This window comes from Hyla sarda, chromosome 5, assembly GCF_029499605.1.
Source record: "Hyla sarda isolate aHylSar1 chromosome 5, aHylSar1.hap1, whole genome shotgun sequence".
Lineage (NCBI taxonomy): Eukaryota > Metazoa > Chordata > Amphibia > Anura > Hylidae > Hyla > Hyla sarda.
Genome location: NC_079193.1, coordinates 235,157,842 through 235,179,565, shown reverse-complemented (window position 1 = coordinate 235,179,565; position 21,724 = coordinate 235,157,842). Strand labels below are relative to the sequence as shown.

At 44.5% G+C, this 21,724-nt stretch overlaps 1 protein-coding gene across 1 annotated transcript in view; it reads left to right on the top strand.

Annotated features, from left to right (window-relative positions):
• Positions 1 to 20,615, top strand: part of LOC130273881 (cytidine monophosphate-N-acetylneuraminic acid hydroxylase-like) — a 190,304-nt gene extending 169,689 nt beyond the window's left edge. The window contains exons 12-13 of the mRNA XM_056521325.1: positions 2,795 to 2,910; positions 18,476 to 20,615. Coding sequence (XP_056377300.1) covers positions 2,795 to 2,910; positions 18,476 to 18,587 — 228 coding nt within the window. The 3' untranslated portion in view covers positions 18,588 to 20,615. The remainder of the gene's footprint in view (positions 1 to 2,794; positions 2,911 to 18,475) is intronic.
• Positions 20,616 to 21,724: the final 1,109 nt, after the last annotated feature.

The following is a 21,724-nucleotide window of genomic DNA, read 5'->3' as shown; positions in this document are numbered from 1 at the left end:
ACACTATTTGCTGCGCTAATGCCATCTACAGCATCAGCTCGCCCCTCCTGCCTGTATGCTGCCTTCCAGGCCAGCATCTGCTTAACCAGGACCACTCTTGGGGTAGTAGCCTGATTCATCTACAGCTGAAGTCTAGCTTCCACATCCAGGAGTGGCATAGGGGTGAAAACGAAGGGAATACTTTAACTCCGTTCCCATTGGTTGGTCCAAAGCCAAACCAGTAAGTGGCACACGGGGTCAACACCGTTGGGACATTACACCATGACTGGAGTGTCATCTGTTTAAAGTAAAATGGAGTCTGTCAGATTCTGGTGTGCTGTGTGTCATTTTGACTGTACTCTGTTAGCCAGCTTTATTTTCCCTTTTTAAATTTCATGGAACTTGCAAAAGATTCTCTGAATTGATCAGATGCTTATGTGAGCAGAACCCTAATTTTACCCTTTTGGCAACTGGAGCTCCATTTTTCTGCTACAGAATGCTAAATTTTTGGCTTCCCTTCTTATAAAGACAGGATAGAGTCTGGTCAAAGTGGGATCAGAGTGTTAGTTTATAGCAGAAGCCATAACACTGCCATTCTTGTCCATGCAACTGTGTCTGGTAATGCTACTTAGCTCCATTTAAGTTATTTAATGGGAACATGTCAGTGGTTGCATGCTGCCTAATTGGCAGGCAGCATGAAACACAGACAGGAAACACAAACCCCTGAGGAAGTAGTGTGTAAACTCCATATGTTTATGCGCCTTGAACATTTTCCAGGCAGCATTAGGGTTGCACCTGTGAGGCCATGCACCTATATCAGCCAACTTGGGTGGGACTTGTGGCCTCTCTCCCTCCTACCATTGTATGTGTGCTCAATCACACTGGAGGGAACTGGGAGCAGGCTGCATGTCGGCCTATTGCTGCTGTAATTGCCCACTGGCCCCTGGTTTTTGCTTCTCACGCACAGGTAGGTTAGCGTTAGGTCCTGTGCCATCTGAGAAACCTTGGCATTGGTGTGCAGGCTCTGGTGTGTCCTTAATATAAGGATACATTGGTGAATGTCTCAATTTTAACATCAGTGTTGAGGGATAGCCAATGTCATTGTATACATCTACCACAGTAGTGCACCTAAATTTCTGTATTGTATTATTCTAATTGTTACACATCCACATTGTTTATCTGGTGTAGGATTCTTTTGTGGCACTTGTAGTCCACTGCAGGCATCCTCCATTGTATGCATTTTTATGCTGGGGATTGCCCCTAGCAACAGACTACAAGGGCAGGATCTGCTCCCCCAGTATATATGCACAACTGCATTTGGGGTTGAGCACCTCCAGCCTTTTGAGACCATGTTTTTTGTTGTTGTTTAAGAAGTAGTGTATCAGCAACGGAATGCGTGGGGCTTCAGTAGACCACATCTCTGATCCTGATTGGTATAAGCTTCTTTGTAGATACATAGCTAACATCTGAGATTGTTGCCTAGCTTAGTATATTATGAGAACGACTTCCACATATGTTAATCCCCATTTGTACTATGCATTTCATAGAACATTGTGCAATAGCCATTATTGTCATTCCGTTGTGATGAGACAGCATAATGTGTATTTTATGGGAAATTGTGCAATAGCTATAAATGTCATCTAGCTGTAAGATTCTCGGAGTTTCAGAGATTTGTATGTGGCATATTGCATGGACATATGTTTTCCAGAGGGAGAGCAACAGTGCTCCCTCATGCTATAGCCATGCTCTATTTTGAGATAGTTTTTAGGCTTTTTACAATATTTGTCTGTATGTCATATCATAAATAAAGTGATATATCTTTTGTCTTTCATTTTAGGTGTGCACTAGTGGTTAGTGTTTCTCTTTTTTTACTTTGCATAAGAAACCACAATATCGATTCTATTATTTATTCTGAAATGCTCAGGTGTTACAGAAATATAGTTCTTTAAAAAAAAAAAAATGCAGGGAACAGGGCAGGTAGTCACATAAAATGGTTCCCTCAGATGCCCTCCGCCCTGCTGGTCATTAGCGACACATCTGTCCCAATAATCACAGAGAGAGATGTGTCACTCAAGGCCGGTGACTACTTGCCTCATTCATGGCTGCTTTTTAAAACTATGATTTCTCTAAAATGTTTGGTTGGCCTGAAACCACTGACAGTTTTCCTATAGATGGGTGTCCAGGAATCGAAAAGCAGAGCCTGTTTCTTTCGAAAACCACTCCCCGTCTTTCTCCAGATTGGGTGTGGTTCTGCAGCTCAGTTCCATTGGAGCCAAGGTGAATGGAGTCAAGATGTAATCCCACACCCAACCTGGAGACAGACAGGAAGCGGTTTTTGAAAGAAATTATCTCTGCTTTTCAATTCCTGGATAACCCCTTCAAGTCACCTGTCTGTGTTTCATTTCGCTTGCTGTTCGGTCAGCATTAAACCACTGACATGTTCCCTTTAAGTCACCTGTCTGTGTTGATTTATTAAATAACAGTTATAATAATTGAGAGCTGTTTGGAAAAAAAACTGCATCCCTCACCTATGGAAAAGGGTGAGGTACACAAGGAAAGGGGAAGCCCTTTTTAGGAAGAACTATGGGGGAGATTTATCAAAAAGTGGCCCAGTTGCCCATAGCAACCTATCAGATAGCTTTTTTTTTTCCTTTTTTTCATTTAAAAAAATGAAAGAAGCGATCTGATTGGTTGCTAAGGGCAACTGATTAACGTTTTCTCTGCACAAGTTTTGATAAATCTCCCCCTATATCCTTTTTATGCAAACTAATATTACTGTCCAATGCTAAAAATACAATGTTCTATTTTATAACAGATTCGAGCTCGTGCTGCTGTCATGAGACATGTAGTAAAGAATGGCCTTCTATGGGACGATTTGTACATCGGATTTCAAACTCGTATCCAACGGGATCCAGACATCTACCATCATCAGTAGGTTTTCTGATTCCACAGTAAAAAAAACTCACTTAGTATTTGACTCCTTTAGACAGTCATATTGAAAAGTAAACACTCCGAGGATGGGTAAATGTGTTGCTCAAAAATGAGTTTATAAAACCTTTAAGTTAAAATGTTACAAACTTCATTAATTCAGTTTAAAATACATATCAAACATTATAATCATGGTTCTACCAAAATGTGCCAGTGCGAAACTTTCAGAGGAGTAAGCTGTTTGCATATATTATTTTTAACCACTCAGTATAGCCGATCATTACTTTACCCCATCATAGTTGTATTTTTACATACATTTAACAAGGATTTCCATTATTGTATATATCTGGCTGTAATAAGCCACAATGTGGTACATGAACAGATAAAAGAACATATATTATGACCATGTGGTACATGCACAGATAGTGGAACATATTTCATAAACGTGGTCATAATATATGTTTAAATCACTGCCAAACAAATCATCTTAGTGACACCACTACCAAAAATCACAATAAAAGACACTGAACCATACCATTTAACCCCTTAAGGACCAGGCCCATTTTCACCAGAGTGTTTTTTGCACATCTGACCATTGTCACTTTAAGCATGAATAACTCTAAGATGCTTTTACCTTTCAGCCTGATTCCGATATTATTTTTTCGTGACACATTCTACTTTATGTTAGTGGTAAAATGTCATCAAGTGCATCATTTCTTGGTGAAAAATTCCAAAATATAATGAAAAAATTGAAAATGTTGATTTTTTTTTTCAACTTAGCAGCTCTCTGCTTATCAGGTAAATGGACATTCCAAATAAATGATATATTGATTCACATATACAACATGTTTACTTTATGATTGCATCATAAAGTTGACATGTTTTTACTTTTTGAAGACATCAGAGGGCTTCAAAGTATAGCATCAATTTTCAATTTTTTTCACAATTTTTTCAGGGACCAGTTCAGTTTTGAAGGGCCTTCATATTAGAAATACCTCACAAATGACCCCATTATAAAAACTGCACCCCTCAAAGTATTCAAAATGACATTCAGTAAGTGTGTTAAGCCTTTAGGTGTTTCACAGGAATAGCAGCATAGTGAAGGAGAAAATTCAAAATCTTCATTTTTTACACTCGCATGTTCTTGTAAACCCAGTTTTTGAATTTTTACAAGGGGTAAAAGAGAAATCTTTCTAAAATTTGTAACCCAATTTCTCTCAAGTAAGGAAATACCTCATATGTGTATGTCAAGTGTTCAGCGGGCACAGTAGAGGGCTCAGAAGGGAAGGAGCGACAATGGGATTTTGGAGAATGAGTTTTTCGGAAATGGTTTTTGGGGGGCATGTCACATTTAGGAAGCCCCTACAGTGCCAGGACAGCAAAAAAAATAAAAATAAAACACATGGCATACTATTTTGGAAACTACACCCCTCAAGGAACGTAACAAGGGATACAGTGTTCTTTAACACCCCACAGGTGTTTGACGACTTTTCGTTAAAGTTGGATGTGTAAATGAATTTTTTTTTCCACTGAAATGCTGCTTTTCCCCCAAATTTATAATTTTTACAAGGGGTAATAGGGAGAAAATGCCCCCCAAACTGTGTAACCCCATCTCTTCTGAGTATGGAAATACCCCATGTGTGAACGTCAAGTGCACTGCGGGCGCACTACAATGCTCAGAAGAGAAGGAGTCACATTTGGCTTTTGGATAGCAAATTTTGCTGAAATGGTTTTTGGGGGGCATGTCCCATTTAGGAAGCCCCTATGGTGCCAGGACAGCAAAAATAGCCTCACATGGCATACTATTTTGGAAACTAAACCCCTCAAGGAACGTAACAAGGGGTACAGTGAGCCTTAACATGCCACAGGTGTTTGACGACTTTTTGTTAAAGTTGGATGTGTAAATGAATTTTTTTTTCACTAAAATGCTGCTTTTCCCCAAAATTTTACATTTTTACAAGGGGTAATAGGAGAAAATTACCCCCAAAATTTGTAACCCCATTTCTTCTGAGTATGGAAATAACCCATGTGTGGACGTCAAGTGCTCTGCTGGCACACTATAATGCTCAGAAGAGAAGGTGAGCCATTGAGCTTTTGGAAAGTGATTTTGTTTTTGAATGGAAGTCAGGGGCCATGTGCATGTAGAAAGACCCCCCCCCCCCCGTGGTGCCAGAACCGTGGACCCCCCCACATGGGACCTCACTTTGGAAACTTCACCCCTCACAGAATTTAATAAGGGGTGCAGTGGGTATTTACACCCCACTGGCGTTTGACAGATCTTTGGAACAGTGGGCTGTGCAAATGAAAATGCTCACTGCTCCCCTTATTACATTACGTGAGGGGTGTACTTTCCAAAATGGGGTCACATGTGGGGGGGGGTCCATTGTTCTGGCACTATGGGGGCTTTGTAAACACACATGGCCTTCAATTTCGGACACATTCTCTCTCCAAAATCCCAATGGTGCTCCCTCTCTTCTGAGCATTGTAGTGCACCCGCAGAGCACTTTACATCCACATATGGGGTACCTTCTTACTCAGAAGAAATGGAGTTACAAATTTTTTTGGGGGGGGGTTCCTATTTTCCGTTGTGAAAATGAATTTTTTTGGGTAACACCAGCATTTTAGTGAAATTTTTTTTTTTTTTTTCATTTTCCCATCCAACTTTAATGAAAATTCTTCAAACACCTGTTGGGTGTTAAGGCTCACTATACCCCTTGTTACATTCCATGAGGGGTGTAGTTTCCAAAATGGGGTCACATGTGGGTATTTATTTTTTGCTTTTATGTCAGAACCGCTGTAAAATCAGCCACCCCTGTGCAAATCACTAATTTAGGCCTCAAATGTAGGCCTCCAGGCTGTGCCATTCAGCTAAAATATGTTCTACTCATGCTGCCGCCAACTCCAGGCTGTGCCACTCAGCCATTATATGATCTCCTTATCTGCCGCCAACTCCATGCTGTGGCATTCAGCCACTATATATTCTACTCATGCTGACGCCAACTCCAGGCTGTGCCATTCAGCCACTAGATGTTCTACTCATGCTGCCACCAACTCCAGGCTTTGCCATTCAGCCACTAGATGTTCTACTCATGCTGCCGCCAACTCTAGGCTTTGTCATTCAGCCACTATATGGTTTACTGATGCTGCTGGGCCTTGGTCATTACCTAAAATGTTTTATGGTCGCACTAGCTACCATAAATCTTCAAGTTAAATTTGAAAAATCATCTTTTAATCTTAGGGTTTGGGAAGCCCTATTGCCTCCTTATGCTGTTGCCAGCTCCAGACTGTGTCATTCGGCCACTATATGTCCTCCTCATGCTTTCGCCAACTCCAGGCTGTGCCATTCTGCCACTATATGTTCTACTCATGCTGCCGCCAACTCCAGGCTGTGCCATTCAGCCATTATATGGTCTCTTCATGCTTCCGCCTACTCCAGGCTGTGCTATTCAGCCACTATATGTTCTACTCATGCTGCCGCCAACTCCAGGCTGTGCCATTCAGCCACTATATGGTCTCCTCATCTGCCGCCAACTCCAGGCTGTGCCATTCAACCACTATATATGGTATCCTCGTCTACCACTAACTCCAGGCTGTGTCATTCAGCCACTATATGATCTCCTCATCTGCCGCCAACTCCAAGCTGTGCCATTCAGTCACTATGTGGTCTCCTCATCTTTCCTTAACTCCAGGCTGTGCCATTCAACCACTATATGGTATCCTCATCTGCCGCTAACTCCAGGCTTTGCCATTCAGCCACAATATGATCTCCTCATCTGCTGCCAACTCCAGGTTTTGCCATTCAGCCACTAGATGTTCTACTCATGCTGCAGCCAATTCTAGGCGGTGCCATTCAGCCACTAGATGTTCTACTCATGCTGCCGCCAATTCTAGGCTGTGCCATTCAGCCACTATATGGTCTCCTCATCTGCCACCAACTCCAGGCTGTGCCATTCATCCACTATATGGTATCCTCATCTGCCGCTAACTCCAGGCTGTGTCATTTAGCCACCATATGATCTCCTCATCTGCCGCCAACTCCAGGCTGTGCCATTCAGCTACAATATGTTCTACTTATGCTGCCGCCAACTCCAGGCTGTGCCATTAAGCCACTATATGGTCTCCTCATGCTTCCGCCAACTTCAGGCTGTGCCATTTAGCCACCATATGTTCTACTCATGCTGCCGCCAACTCCACGCAGTTCCATTCAGCCATTATATGTTCTACTCTTGCTGCCACCAGCTCCAGGCTGTACCATTTACCCACTATGTTTTCCTCATCTGCTGCCAACTCCAGGCTGTGCCATTCAGCCATTATACGGTCTCCTCATGCTTCCGCCAACTCCAGGCTGTGCCATTCAGCCACTAAATGATCTCCTCATCTGCCGCCAACTCCATACTGTGCCATTCAGCCACAATATGTTCTACTCATGCTGCCGCCAACTCCAGGCTGTGCCACTCAGCCATTATATGATCTCCTTATCTGCCGCCAACTCCATGCTGTGGCATTCAGCCACTATATATTCTACTCATGCTGACGCCAACTCCAGGCTGTGCCATTCAGTCACTAGATGTTCTACTCATGCTGCCGCCAACTCTAGGCTTTGTCATTCAGCCACTATATGGTTTACTGATGCTGCTGGGCCTTGGTTATTACCTAAAATGTTTTATGGTAGCACTGGCTACCATAAATCTTCAAGTTAAATTTGAAAATTCATCTTTTAATCTTAGGGTTTGGGAAGCCCCATTGCCTCCTTATGCTACTGCCAGCTCCAGACTGTGTCATTCGGCCACTATATGGCCTCCTCATGCTTTCGCCAACTCCAGGCTGTGCCATTCTGCCACTAAATGTTCTACTCATGCTGCCGCCAACTCCAGGCTGTGCCATTCAGCCATTATATGGTCTCTTCATGCTTCCGCCTACTCCAGGCTGTGCCATTCAGCCACTATATGTTCTACTCATGCTGCCGCCAACTCCAGGCTGTGCCATTCAGCCACTATATGATCTCCTCATCTGCCGCCAACTCCAAGCTGTGCCATTCAGTCACTATGTGGTCTCCTCATCTTTCCTTAACTCCAGGCTGTGCCATTCAACCACTATATGGTATCCTCATCTGCCGCTAACTCCAGGCTTTGCCATTCAGCCACAATATGATCTCCTCATCTGCCGCCAACTCCAGGCTTTGCCATTCAGCCACTAGATGTTCTACTCATGCTGCAGCCAATTCTAGGCTGTCCCATTCAGCCACTAGATGTTCTACTCATGCTGCCGCCAATTCTAGGCTGTGCCATTAAGCCACTATATGGTCTCCTCATCTGCCACCAACTCCAGGCTGTGCCATTCATCCACTATATGGTATCCTCATCTGCCGCTTACTCCAGGCTGTGTCATTTAGCCACCACATGATCTCCTCATCTGCCGCCAACTCCAGGTTGTGCCATTCAGCTACAATATGTTCAACTTATGCTGCCGTCAACTCCAGGCTGTGCCATTCAGCCACTATATGATCTCCTTATCTGCCGCCAACTCCATGCTGTGGCATTCAGCCACTATATATTCTACTCATGCTGCCGCCAACTCCAGGCTGTGCCATTCAGCCACTATATGGTCTCCTCATGCTTCCGCCAACTTCAGGCTGTGCCATTTAGCCACCATATGTTCTACTCATGCTGCCGCCAACTCCACGCAGTTCCATTCAGCCATTATATGTTCTACTCTTGCTGCCACCAGCTCCAGGCTGTGCCATTTACCCACTATGTTTTCCTCATCTGCTGCCAACTCCAGGCTGTGCCATTCAGCCATTATATGGTCTCCTCATGCTTCCGCCAACTCCAGGCTGTGCCATTCAGCCACTAAATGATCTCCTCATCTGCCGCCAACTCCATGCTGTGCCATTCAGCCACAATATGTTCTACTCATGCTGCCGCCAACTCCAGGCTGTGCCACTCAGCCATTATATGATCTCCTTATCTGCCGCCAACTCCATGCTGTGGCATTCAGCCACTATATATTCTACTCATGCTGACGCCAACTCCAGGCTGTGCCATTCAGCCACTATATGTTCTACTCATGCTGCCGCCAACTCCAGGCTTTGCCATTCAGCCACTAGATGTTCTACTCATGCTGCCGCCAACTCTAGGCTTTGTCATTCAGCCACTATATGGTTTACTGATGCTGCTGGGCCTTGGTCATTACCTAAAATGTTTTATGGTAGCACTAGCTGCCATAAATCTTCAAGTTAAATTTGAAAATTCATCTTTTAATCTTAGGTTTGGGAAGCCCTATTGCCTCCTTATGCTGCTGCCAGCTCCAGACTGTGTCATTCGGCCACTATATGGCCTCCTCATGCTTTCGCCAACTCCAGGCTGTGCCATTCTGCCACTATATGTTCTACTCATGCTGCCGCCAACTCCAGGCTGTGCCATTCAGCCATTATATGGTCTCTTCATGCTTCCGCCTACTCCAGGCTGTGCCATTCAGCCACAATATGTTCTACTTATGCTGCCGCCAACTCCAGGCTGTGCCACTCAGCCATTATATGATCTCCTTATCTGCCGCCAACTCCATGCTGTGGCATTCAGCCACTAGATGTTCTACTCATGCTGCCGCCAACTCTAGGCTTTGTCATTCAGCCACTATATGGTTTACTGATGCTGCTGGGCCTTGGTCATTACCTAAAATGTTTTATGGTAGCACTAGCTACCATAAATCTTCAAGTTAAATTTGAAAATTCATCTTTTAATCTTAGGGTTTGGGAAGCCCTATTGCCTCCTTATGCTGCTGCCAGCTCCAGACTGTGTCATGCGGCCACTATATGGCCTCCTCATGCTTTCGCCAACTCCAGGCTGTGCCATTCTGCCATTATATGTTCTACTCATGCTGCCGCCAACTCCAGGCTGTGCCATTCAGCCATTATATGGTCTCTTCATGCTTCCGCCTACTCCAGGCTGTGCCATTCAGCCACTATATGTTCTACTCATGCTGCCGCTAACTCCAGGCTGTGCCATTCTGCCACTATATGGTCTCCTCATCTGCTGCCAACTCCAGGCTGTGCCATTCAGCCATTATATGGTCTCTTCATGCTTCCGCCTACTCCAGGCTGTGCCATTCAGCCACTATATGTTCTACTCATGCTCCCGCCAACTCTAGGCTGTGCCATTCAGCCATTAGATTTTCTACTCATGCTGCCGCCAACTCTAGGCTGTGCCATTCAGCCACTATATGATCTCCTCATCTGCCGCCAACTACAGGCTGTGCCATTCAGTCACTAGATTTTCTACTCATGCTGCCGCCAACTCTAGGCTGTGCCATTCAGCCACTATATGATCTCCTCATCTGCCGCCAACTCCATGCTGTGCCATTCAGCAACTTTATATTCTACTCATGCTGCCGCCAATTCAAGGCTTTGCCATTCAACCACTGGATGTTCTACTCATGCTACCGCCAACTCCAGGTTGTGCCACTCAGCCACTATATGTTCCACTGATGCTGCTGCAAACTCCAGGCTTTGCCATTCAGTCACTATATATTCTACTCATGCTGCCGCCAACTCCAGGCTGTGCCATTCAGCCACTATATATTCTACTCATGCTGCCGCCAACTCCAGGCTGTGCCATTCAGCCACTATATATTCTACTCATGCTGCCGCCAACTCCAGGCTGTGCCATTCAGCCACTATATGTTCTACTCATGCTGCCGCCAACTCCATGCTGTGCCATTCAGCCACTATATATTCTACTTATGCTGCCGCCAACTTCAGGCAGTGCCATTCAGCCATTATATGTTCTACTCTTGCTGCCGCCAGATCCAGGCTGTGCCATTTACCCACTATATGTTTTCCTCATCTGCTGCCAACTCCAGGCTGTGCCATTCAGCCATTATATGGTCTCCTCATGCTTCCGCCAACTCCAGGCTGTGCCATTCGGCCACTATATGTTCTACTCTTGCTGACGCCAAGTCCAGGCTGTGCCATTCAGCCACTATATGTTCTACTCATGCTGCTGCCAACTCCAGGCTTTGCCATTCAGCCACTAGATGTTCTACTCATGCTGCCGCCAACTCTAGGCTGTGCCATTCCGCCACTATATGGTCTCCTCATCTGCCGCCAACTCCAGGCTGTGCCATTAAGTCACTATATGGTCTCCTCATCTTTCCTTAACTCCAGGCTGTGCCATTGAAACCACTATATGGTCTCCTCATCTGCCACTAACTCCAGGCTGTGCCATTCAGCCACTATATGATCTCCTCCTCTGCCGCCATCTCCATGCTGTGCCATTCAGCCACTATATATTCCACTGATGCTGCAAACTCCAGGCTGTGCCATTCAGCCACTATATATTCTACTCATGCTGCCGCCAACTCCAGGCTGTGCCATTCAGCCACCATATGGTCTCCTCATGCTTCCGCCAACTCCAGGCTGTGCCATTTAGCCACTATATGTTCTACTCATGCTGCCGCCAGCTCCAGGCTGTGCCATTTACCCACTATATGTTTTCCTCATCTAGTGCCAACTCCAGGCTGTGCCATTCAGCCACTATATGGCCTCCTCATGCTGCCGCCAACTCCAGGCTGTGCCATTCAGCCACTATATGTTCTACTCATGCTGCCTCCCACTCCAGGCTATGCCATTCAGCCACTATATGGTTTACTGATGCTGCTGGGACTTGGACATTACTTAAAATTTTTTATAGTAGCACTAGCTACCATAAATCTTCAATTTAAATGAGAAAATTTATATTTTAATCCATACGGATTGTGAAGCCCTTTTGTCTCCTCATGCTGCCGTGCGCTCCAGGCTTTGTCATTCAGCCACTTTATGGTTTACTGATGCTGCTGGGCCTGGGACATTACCTAAAATGTTTTATTGTAGCACTAGCTGCCATAAATCTTCAAGTTAAATTAGAAAATTCATCTTTTAATCTTAGGGTTTGGGAATCCCTATTGCCTTCTCATGCTGCTGCCAGCTCCAGGCTGTGTCATTCGGCCACTATATGGCCTCCTCATGCTTTCGCCAACTCCAGGCTGTGCCATTCAGCCACTACATGTTCTACTCATGCTGCAGCCAACTCCAGGCTGTGCCTTTCAGCCACTATTTGGCCTCCTCATCTGCTGCCAACTCCAGGCTGTGCCATTCAGCCACTATATGTTCTACTCCTGCTGCTGGGCCTGGGACATTACCTACAATTTGTATGGTAGCACTAGCTACCATAAATCTTCAATTTAAATTTGAAAATTCATCTTTTAATCTTAGGGTTTGTGAAGCCCTTTTGTGTCCTCATGCTGCTGCCAGCTCCAGGCTTTGTCATTCGACCACTATATGGTCTCCTCATGCTTCCGCCAACTCTAGGCTGTGTCATTCTGCCAGATTATTGTCTCCTCATGCTGCTGCCACCTCTAGGCTATGTCATTGTGCCGCCATGTGACTCCTTGGTAGATTGGGTTTTGTGGTCATACAGTACTAGTGCATAGTAAACATCGGGACATTAACCCCTTAAGGACTCATACCATTTTGGCCTTAAGGACTCAGACAATTTAATTTTAACGTTTTCGTTTTTTCCTCCTCGCCTTCTAAAAATCTTAACTCTTTTATATTTTCATCGCCAGACTAGTATGAGCATGACCAGTTGTCATGACTTTTGACTTTTGCATGACCAGTTGTCCTTTGTAATGACATCACTCATTATATCATAAAATGTATGGCGCAACCAAAAAAAACACAAATTTTGTGGGAAAATTAAAAAGAAAAACGCAATTTTGCTAATTTTGGAAGGTTTCGTTTTCACGCCGTACAATTTACGGTAAAAATGACGTGTGTTCTTTATTCTGAGGATCAATACGATTAAAATGTTACCCATTATTACATACTTTTATATTATTGTTGTGCTTAAAAAAAACTTTTTAACCAAATTAGTACGTTTATAATCCCTCTTTTATGATGACCTATAACTTTTTCATTTTTCCGTATAAGCGGCGGTATGAGGGCTCATTTTTTGCACCATGATCTGTACTCTTTTTTGATAAAACATTTGCATATAAAAAACTTATAAAAAAGTAGCAATTTTGGACTTTTTATTTTACGTTCACGCCGTTCACCATACGGGATAATTAACATTTTATTTTAATATTTCGGACATTTACACACGCGGCGATACCAAATATGTCTATTAAATTAATTTTGAACGCTTTTTGGGGGTGAAATAGGAAAAAATTGACATTTTACTTTTTTATTGGGGGAGGGGATTTTTCACTTTCTTTACTTTTAATTTTAAATTTTTTTACATTTTTTTTTTTACACTTGAATAGTCCCCATAGGGGACTATTCATAGCAATACTATGATTGCTAATACTGATCTGTTCTATGTATAGGACATAGAACAGATCAGTGTTATCGGTTATCTTCTGCTCTGGTCTGCTCGATCTCAGACCAGAGTAGAAGACGCCGGGAGCCGGACAGAGGCAGGTGAGGGGACCTCCGTGCGGCGTTTTGAATGATCGGATCCCCGCAGCAGCGCTGCGGGCGATCAGATCATTCATTGAAATTGCATACTGCCGCAGATGCCGGGATCTGTATTGATCCTGGCATCTGAGGGGTTAATGGCGGACGCCCGCGAGATCGCGGGCGTCGGCCATTGCCAGTGGGTCCCTGGCTGCGATCAGCAGCCGGGATCAGCCGCGCATGACAGGGGCATCGCTCCGATGCCCGCGGTTATGTACAGGACATAAATGTGCGTCCTGGTGCGTTAAGTACCACCGCACCTGGATGTACATTTACGTCCTGCGTCCTTAAGGGGTTAAACTTGGGATCGAATATAAATCTTGAATTAAAATTTAAAAAAAATCGATGTAATCTTGTCAAGACTGAGGGCCTATGGTCGTCAATGTCACATTACCTGTGGAATTATCCCAAGAATCCAATGAAACAGCTTGCAGCGATAACAATGAACCATAACTGTCACGGTGGCACTGAGAAGTAGGGGCTGGAAGACGTGGTATCTCGCCTGGCGGAGGATTGCCAGCTTGATTTTAAGATACAAGTACGAGCTTTTTCACTGAAGCCACTTCTAGCTTTATGCACCCACTTATCCAATGGAACAGAAGCTGAATGTGCTCCTGTCCAAGTTGCTGGTACTGCAGTCCCTCCCTTTTCAAGTGGACACTCAGAGTATGGGGGTGCACTGAGAGGCAGGGGCTGGAACAAGTGGTAGCTCGGCTAGCAGAGGACCGCCAGCTCGATGCTCACCAGAATGGGTAATCAAAAAATTAAAATAAATTAAATTAAATAAAAATTACATTAAAAATCTGCCACATCCAGACGCTCTGCGGCAGTGATTCTAAGATGCCTGTAATCTGCATATCATACTGAATAACAGTATTATTTTACTAACACAGCACACTCTCTATGCGTGTTAGGACAAGGCGAAGTGTTCTATACCCCTATTGAGTCTCTCTGTAGGTCAGAAATAGCCGCCTTTAATAGCGATTCACTACGATTGGACCGAACCAAATTTTTTAGGAATTTTTTTTCCAAATGGTCTCATCTCTAATGGTAATGCTTATTGGATGTATGTAAAAATACAACTCTAGTGGGATAAAGTAATGACCAGCTAAACGGAGTGGTGATAAATAGTATATGCAAACAGGTTGCTCCTCAGTTTCACACTGGCACTTTTTGGTAGATGCATGATTATAGAGTTTGAGATGTATTTTTAACTGGATTAATAAAGTTAGTAACATTTTAACATAAAGGTGTTTATTTTATTTTATTCTTGTGTGATGATATTTATGGAGAGTTACCCTTTAATATGAAAGACTGTATAGACACAATGCATAGCAGCTGACGAGTGAATATGTTAAGTATACTTTCTTTGAATTGTCTAGTACAGGGGTGGGCAATTATTTTTCCCATGGGGCCACATGAGAAACTAAAAATATTGTGGAGGGCCGGGTAGTTTTTCCCTCAGATTAGGCAGCATAATTGTCCCCCAGATCAGGGAGCATAGTTGTCCCCCAGATCAGGGAGCATAGTTGTCCCCCAGATCAGGGAGCATAGTTGTCCCCCAGATCAGGCAGCATAGTTGTCCCCCAGATCAGGCAGCATAGTTGTCCCCCAGATTAGGAGCATAGTTGTCCCCCAGATTAGGCAGCATAGTTGTCCCCAGATTAGGCAGCATAGTTGTCCCCAGATTAGGCAGCATAGTTGTCCCCCAGATTAGGCAGCATAGTTGTCCCCCAGATTAGGAGCATAGTTGTCCCCCAGATTAGGCAGCATAGTTGTCCCCCAGATTAGGCAGCATAGTTGTCCCCCAGATTAGGCAGCATAGTTTTCCCCCAGATAAGGAGCATAGTTGTCCCCCAGATTAGGAGCATAGTTGTCCCCCAGATAAGGAGCATAGTTGTCCCCCAAAAAAGGAGCATAGTTGTCCCCCAGATAAGGAGCATAGTTGTCGCTCAGATTAGGCAGCATAGTTGTCCCCCAGATAAGGAGCATAGTTGTCCACCAGATTAGGCAGCATAGTTGTCCCCCAGATTAGGCAGCATAGTTGTCCCCCAGATTAGGAGCATAGTTGTCCCCCAGATTAGGAGCATAGTTGTCCCCCAGATTAGGCAGCATAGTTGTCCCCCAGATTAGGCAGCATAGTTGTCCCCAGATTAGGCAGCATAGTTGTCCCCAGATTAGGCAGCATAGTTGTCCCCAGATTAGGCAGCATAGTTGTCCCCAGATTAGGCAGCATAGTTGTCCCCCAGATAAGGAGCATAGTTGTCCCCCAGATAAGGAGCATAGTTGTCCCCCAGATAAGGAGCATAGTTGTCCCCCAGATAAGGAGCATAGTTGTCCCTCAGATTAGGCAGCATAGTTGTCCCCCAGATAAGGAGCATAGTTGTCCCCCAGATTAGGATCATAGTTGTCCTCTTAGATTAGGCAGCATAGTTGTCCCCCAGATTAGGCAGCATAGTTGTCCCCCAGATTAGGCAGCATAGCTGTCCCCCAGATTAGGCAGCATACTTGTCCCCCAGATTAGGCAGCATAGTTGTCCCCCAGATTAGGCAGCATAGTTGTCCCCCAGATTAGGCAGCATAGTTGTTCCCCAGATTAGGAGCATAGTTGTCCCCCAGATAAGTATAGTTGTCCCCCAGATTACGAGCATAGTTGTCCCCCCAGATCAGTATAGTTGTCCCCCAGATTAGGAGCATAGTTGTCCCCCAGATTAGGAGCATAGCTGTCCCCCAGATTAGGCAGCATAGTTGTCCCCCAGATTAGGAGCATAGTTGTCCCCCAGATTAGGAGCATAGTTGTCCCCCAGATCAGTATAGTTGTCCCCCAGATTAGGAGCATAGTTGTCCCCCAGATTAGGCAGCATAGTTGTCCCCCAGAGTAGGAGCATAGTTGTCCCCCAGATTAGGCAGCATAGTTGTCCCCCAGATTAGGCAGCATAGTTGTCCCCCAGATTAGGCAGCATAGTTGTCCCCCAGATTAGGCAGCATAGTTGTCCCCCAGATTAGTATAGTTGCCACCCAGATAAAGCAGCATAGTTGTCCCCCAGATTAGTATAGTTGCCCCTAGATAAAGCAGCATAGTTGCACCCCAGATTAGTATAGTTGCCCCCCAGATAAGGCAGCATAGTTGTACCCCAGATTAGTTGTCCCCCACATTAGGCAGCTCCCCCCCCCCCCCCCCCCCCCCCACACACACACACACACACACACACACTGACACAGACACATATATACACAGACACATATATACACAGACACATATATACACAGACACATATACACACAGACACTCACCCGCCCTGCGCAGCAGAAAGAGACAGGATACACGGCCTCTCCCCTCCCTGATCTGCCTATGGAGGGTTGTAAGACTGCACGGCAGAGAGAAGGCGGGGGAGGGGGAGAGAGGAGACAGGAGGTGCACGCCCCCTCCCCAGCACTGTACAATCTCTTCCTGTCATCGCACGGAGCTCTCCCTGTCACAGGCTGGTGGTGACTCAGACCTGGGCATTGTATGGCCGACAGTAAGCGCGGGCCGGTCAGAGCCAATCAAAGGGCCGTATGTGGCCCGCGGGCCGTACAATGCCCAAGTCTGGTCTAGTACGATCTGTGTATTTATGGGTTTACATGTTGCAGCAGCAGGAGGGTATTGTGCTGCGCAGCTGTTAACCATGCAGTGCACAGTTCACACAATTTAAAGCACACTACTGCCCTATGGCTGCAATGTGTGGATTCAGCTAGGCCCAGAAGAAACCAGACACCATGAGTACTTAGGACTAACAGTTTGTCCCTGCTTGCTGATAATGTGGTATTCCAATATAAAACATTTGTGGATTAATGAGTTTAATTAAACAACTCCCATTAACGTCAGTGAAGAGGGCCTTTAAGACTTACAATGAAAAATAAGGATTACCTCACCAATCTCTGGCCACTACCCTATCAACCTTTACCTGGTCCCCTCTTATTTCCACTTCCTGCTCCTATCTTATAATATAGGAAATTCCTGCTCAGTCATCCACTGACTAAGGCAGGTTACCAGTGTCACCACTTATTGGCTGAGCGGACATATTCTTTTGCTGTGACAGAACCAAAAGATAGTGATCAGTAGGGATCCAGTGAGCATGAGAAGGGCAATGGTGAATAACCCTTCCAGACAACCCCATTAACACTGCTAACATTGGGTAAAATAAATAAAACTGTATGTGCCAAAAAATCCAGCACAATTTGTATAAAAAAAATCCAAATATGGCAGTCAGAAGAAATCCTTGGATCAACGTTCAGTCACTATATATCTACAATCCATAACCTGTAATGTTGTTGTTCTCCAAAAAAATGCATCCAGACTTTTAAATTCTTTTACCGAGTTAACCATGACCACCTCCTCAGGCAGAGAATTCCACAGTTTCATTGATCTTACAGTAAAGAACCCCCGTCTGTGCTTTTTAGAAGCCTTCTGTCCTCCTAAACGTAGAGGATTCCCACCTTGTTATAGATACAGTCCTGTGTATAAATAGATCATGGGAGAGATCTCTGTAGTGCCCCCTGATATATTTATACATAGTTATTAGGTCTCCCCTAAGCCTTCTTTTTTCTAAACTAAATAACCCCAATTCTGCTAATCTTTCTGGGTACTGTAGTCCTCCCATTCCCCGTATTACTCTGGTTGCCAGTCTTTCAACCCTCTCCAGCTCCACTATATCTTTCTTGTACACTGGTGCCCAGTACTGTACACAGTATTCTATGTGTGGTCTGACTAGTGATTTGTACAGTGGTAGAATTATTTCCTTGTCATGGGCATCTATGCCCCTATTGATGCACCCCATTAACTTTAAGGAGTGCATGACTTAAAACTCTGCTATGCACCATCCATTGGGCCAACTAATAGATTGTGTAGTCTTAGACTAGTCAGTCTAAAGATGCAGCAGAACCAGATAATCAACTGTTATAAATCTGGTGCATTTTTAGACTGTCTAGCCTAAATTTACACTGTCTAAGAATTAGACAGTCTTTATTTATTAACCCCCCATTGTATAAACTGTACACTCAAGTGATCATTCTATGTTTGTTCTATGTATTATAGATTCTGGAACCATTTTCAGATCAAACTGCCTTTGTCCCCACCAGACTGGGATACTTTTTTGATGAGAGAGAGACAAGCTGGGAGTGAGGAACAGAGCTGCATCATGATGTGAACCATGGAATCAAGAGTGGCTTTTACCCTAAGAAGTTAGGGTAAATGGCAGGACATCTTATTTTCATTCAGAAATAAATTATAATAATATAATTACTAGCAGAGTACCTGGCATTGCCCACCTGGTCTTCTTACCGTAACCACAAGGGAGAGAAAAAGCAACAAATGACATTCTAAATCTCATATCTCGTCCTCATATCCCAACCTCATATCTAGTCCTCACATCCAGTCCCTTGAACTAACTACTTGCTTCACCTGCCTGCCGGACAGTCACAGGATGTTTAAAAGTCCTGTAATCTTTGCAGCCCGAGAGTAATGCAAACCGACTCACACAGTAAATATTGGAGCCTTCTTTGGACCACAAGATGTAGGCAGGGAGGGATGATCACTTTTTTTTTTTTATACATAGTACACATCATTGTTGTGATGTGGACTGTGAAAAGAAAAATACGATTGTAAATATTTGCGAAATTGCGAAGTGCCAATATTCGCGGTAAAAATTAGCATTTTGAATATTAGCGATCAACACTACTGAGGGGGTGTGTGCAGCCAACCATAGCTCATCTCACACTGAACTGCTCTGGGCTGTGTGTAGCAGAGTGAGGGAGGAAGTTCTCCTCTGTATGGCTTCAGATGATGTCACACCTCCTGGGGAACGCCCCTTCCCAGTCTGTGAATCTGACTGAGACTGAGCAGAAAATACAGAGCAATATCAAGGTAGAAAACTAAAAAATAATAAAAATAAAGGCAGGGGGTGGTTTATCATGATGGGGCAGTGAACTGGGAGGATTATAAAATTTTACAAGATCATGACAGGTACTCTTAAAGCAGTACTCAAAGATCTGAAAACTTATCCCCTACCCTAAAGATAGGGGATAACTGTCGGATTGCAGGGGTTCAAGCACTAGGACCTGCCACAATCTCCCGGCAGGCCCCCGGTCTACACGCCCCCTTTCTGTGGACTGCTAGGGCCCAGTATGGGAGATCGCAGGGGTCGGACCGCTGGGATCCTTAGGATAGGGGATACATTTTCAGATCCTGGAGTACCTGGAGTTGTGGATGGGTCCAAAGTGGCAACAGGTAACGTCAACACATGTAAGCAGGATCAGAAAAAACCATTAGACATAACCACATTGCTGAAAGATGGAGCTAAAAATACAACTACTATAGGTAAATGAATTGGAGAGATAATGGGGCAGGAAAATCAGGCCTCCAAAACAAACACAAAGCATACACTAGATGCCCTAAATAAAAACCTGGGCACAAATTTCATCAAAACTGAGACAAAAAACTCACCTTTTTTTTAAATGGGGAAAAGGGGGTGATTCTTTCTTTTATTTGTGAAGGGGTTAAATGATCTTTATTAACTTTTTTTTCACACTTTTTTTTTCTTTGCAGTGTAATAGCCCCCCCCCCCCCCCCCCCTTAGTGGCTATTACACTGCACCTATCGATCTCATAACAGATCATTGCCGTGCATTGACACGGCAAAGATCAGTGTTATCAGCGATCGATTGCTCAAGCCTGGATCACAGGCTTGGAGCAATCAATCGCTGATCGGACGCGACTGAGGCAGGTAAGGGGACCTCCGCTCGCGTTCTAGCTGATCGGGACATCGCAATTTCACCGCGATGGTCCCGATCAGCCTGACTGAGCTGCCAGGAAGCTTTTACTTTCATTTTAGACTGTGAACGCCGCATCTAAAGGGTTAATATCGCGCGGCACAGCGATCGGTGCCGCACGCTATTAGCCCAGGGTCCCGGCTGTCATTAGCCTCTGAGACCGACCCGGTATGACATGGGGTCACAGCGTGACCCCGCGTTATATACTGGGACCAGGCGCAGGCCGTACAGGTACGCCCTGCGTCCTTAAGAGGTTAAGGAGAATAAAGCAGCAAGCCTATGGTTTAGGCCATCACTGATCTTGGGTGCAGCCAGATGATGCTCAAGTTATAGGCCCAGCTAACTTTTGTGGGGAGGACAATGTTGTCATGCATGTATGTAAATCGATGCAATAAAATAAAGACAGTGCCTGAGCATTTATTTTTTTTGTTTTTTGGCCTCAACATACAATAGTTTCAACATACAGTGGTCTTTTTGGACTCAACCTACAATGCTAAGGACAGTCCAGATATGAGAAACATGTCAATGGCTGGAAGAACTGACCAATCAGAATGGTAAAACACCTGTATTACAGAAGAGTATGCACTGAATTCCTTTCTTGCAGCACCTCCCTACAGTACAGGGAGGTATTACATGTTCTGCACTACTCTTTACCTGTGCCACAGTTAGCTGCTCCTTTGGACATCAGATGAGGGCGGCTCCATGTTACTTTTTTGGGACCCTGCACGTACTCTACAGGACCCTGAAGACGCTCCTGTCCTCTACACAAACAGTGATTTACAGCTCCCAGCAGCTCTTTCTTACTTTTATATGTAAGGACTTGCTTTATCTATATTAGTTATCTACTTATTTTTGTTTAATCCTCACTTTTTCCTATATCTGGATGACATTTTGGGGGCTTAAGAACCAATTACCAGGTTTCCATAGAGTTATGGACTCAACATACAATGGTTTCAATATACAATGGTCATCCTGGAACCAATTAATATTGTAACTTGAGGGACCACTGTAATTTACGGGGCCAGCACTCCTTTTAATGTCATTGTCTACCATGTCCCGACTTCATGATGATAAAGACGTCAGGCAGTATCACAGACATTGCTCATTATCATATCACGACCACTACACCTTAATCATTTCTGTGACCTCTCTGTTGTAGACATCACATGCCCTGCTATCCTACAAGACACTAAACAGCACGTCTCTGAAATGAGTGGCTCTTGTGTATGTTGTGTATATTTCTGTTTTAGTTGATGTGCCAAATATGGGCTGCCCTCTTCCCCTCTGATGTGAGACTGTAGGAACCTAACTAATTTCTTTATTTCCTCCAGTGGCAACCTATCAAAAACATCCAATGAAAATAAGAAAGCCATTTATGGGAAAAGTGAAAGTGACCACAGCTTTATTTTCTGTTACTTTAAGAGACAACCAAACTGCCCTGAAGTATTGTACTGTATGACATTTAAAGGGGTTATCCACCATAAAGTGATTTTAGTACGTTCCTGCCAGACAGTAAT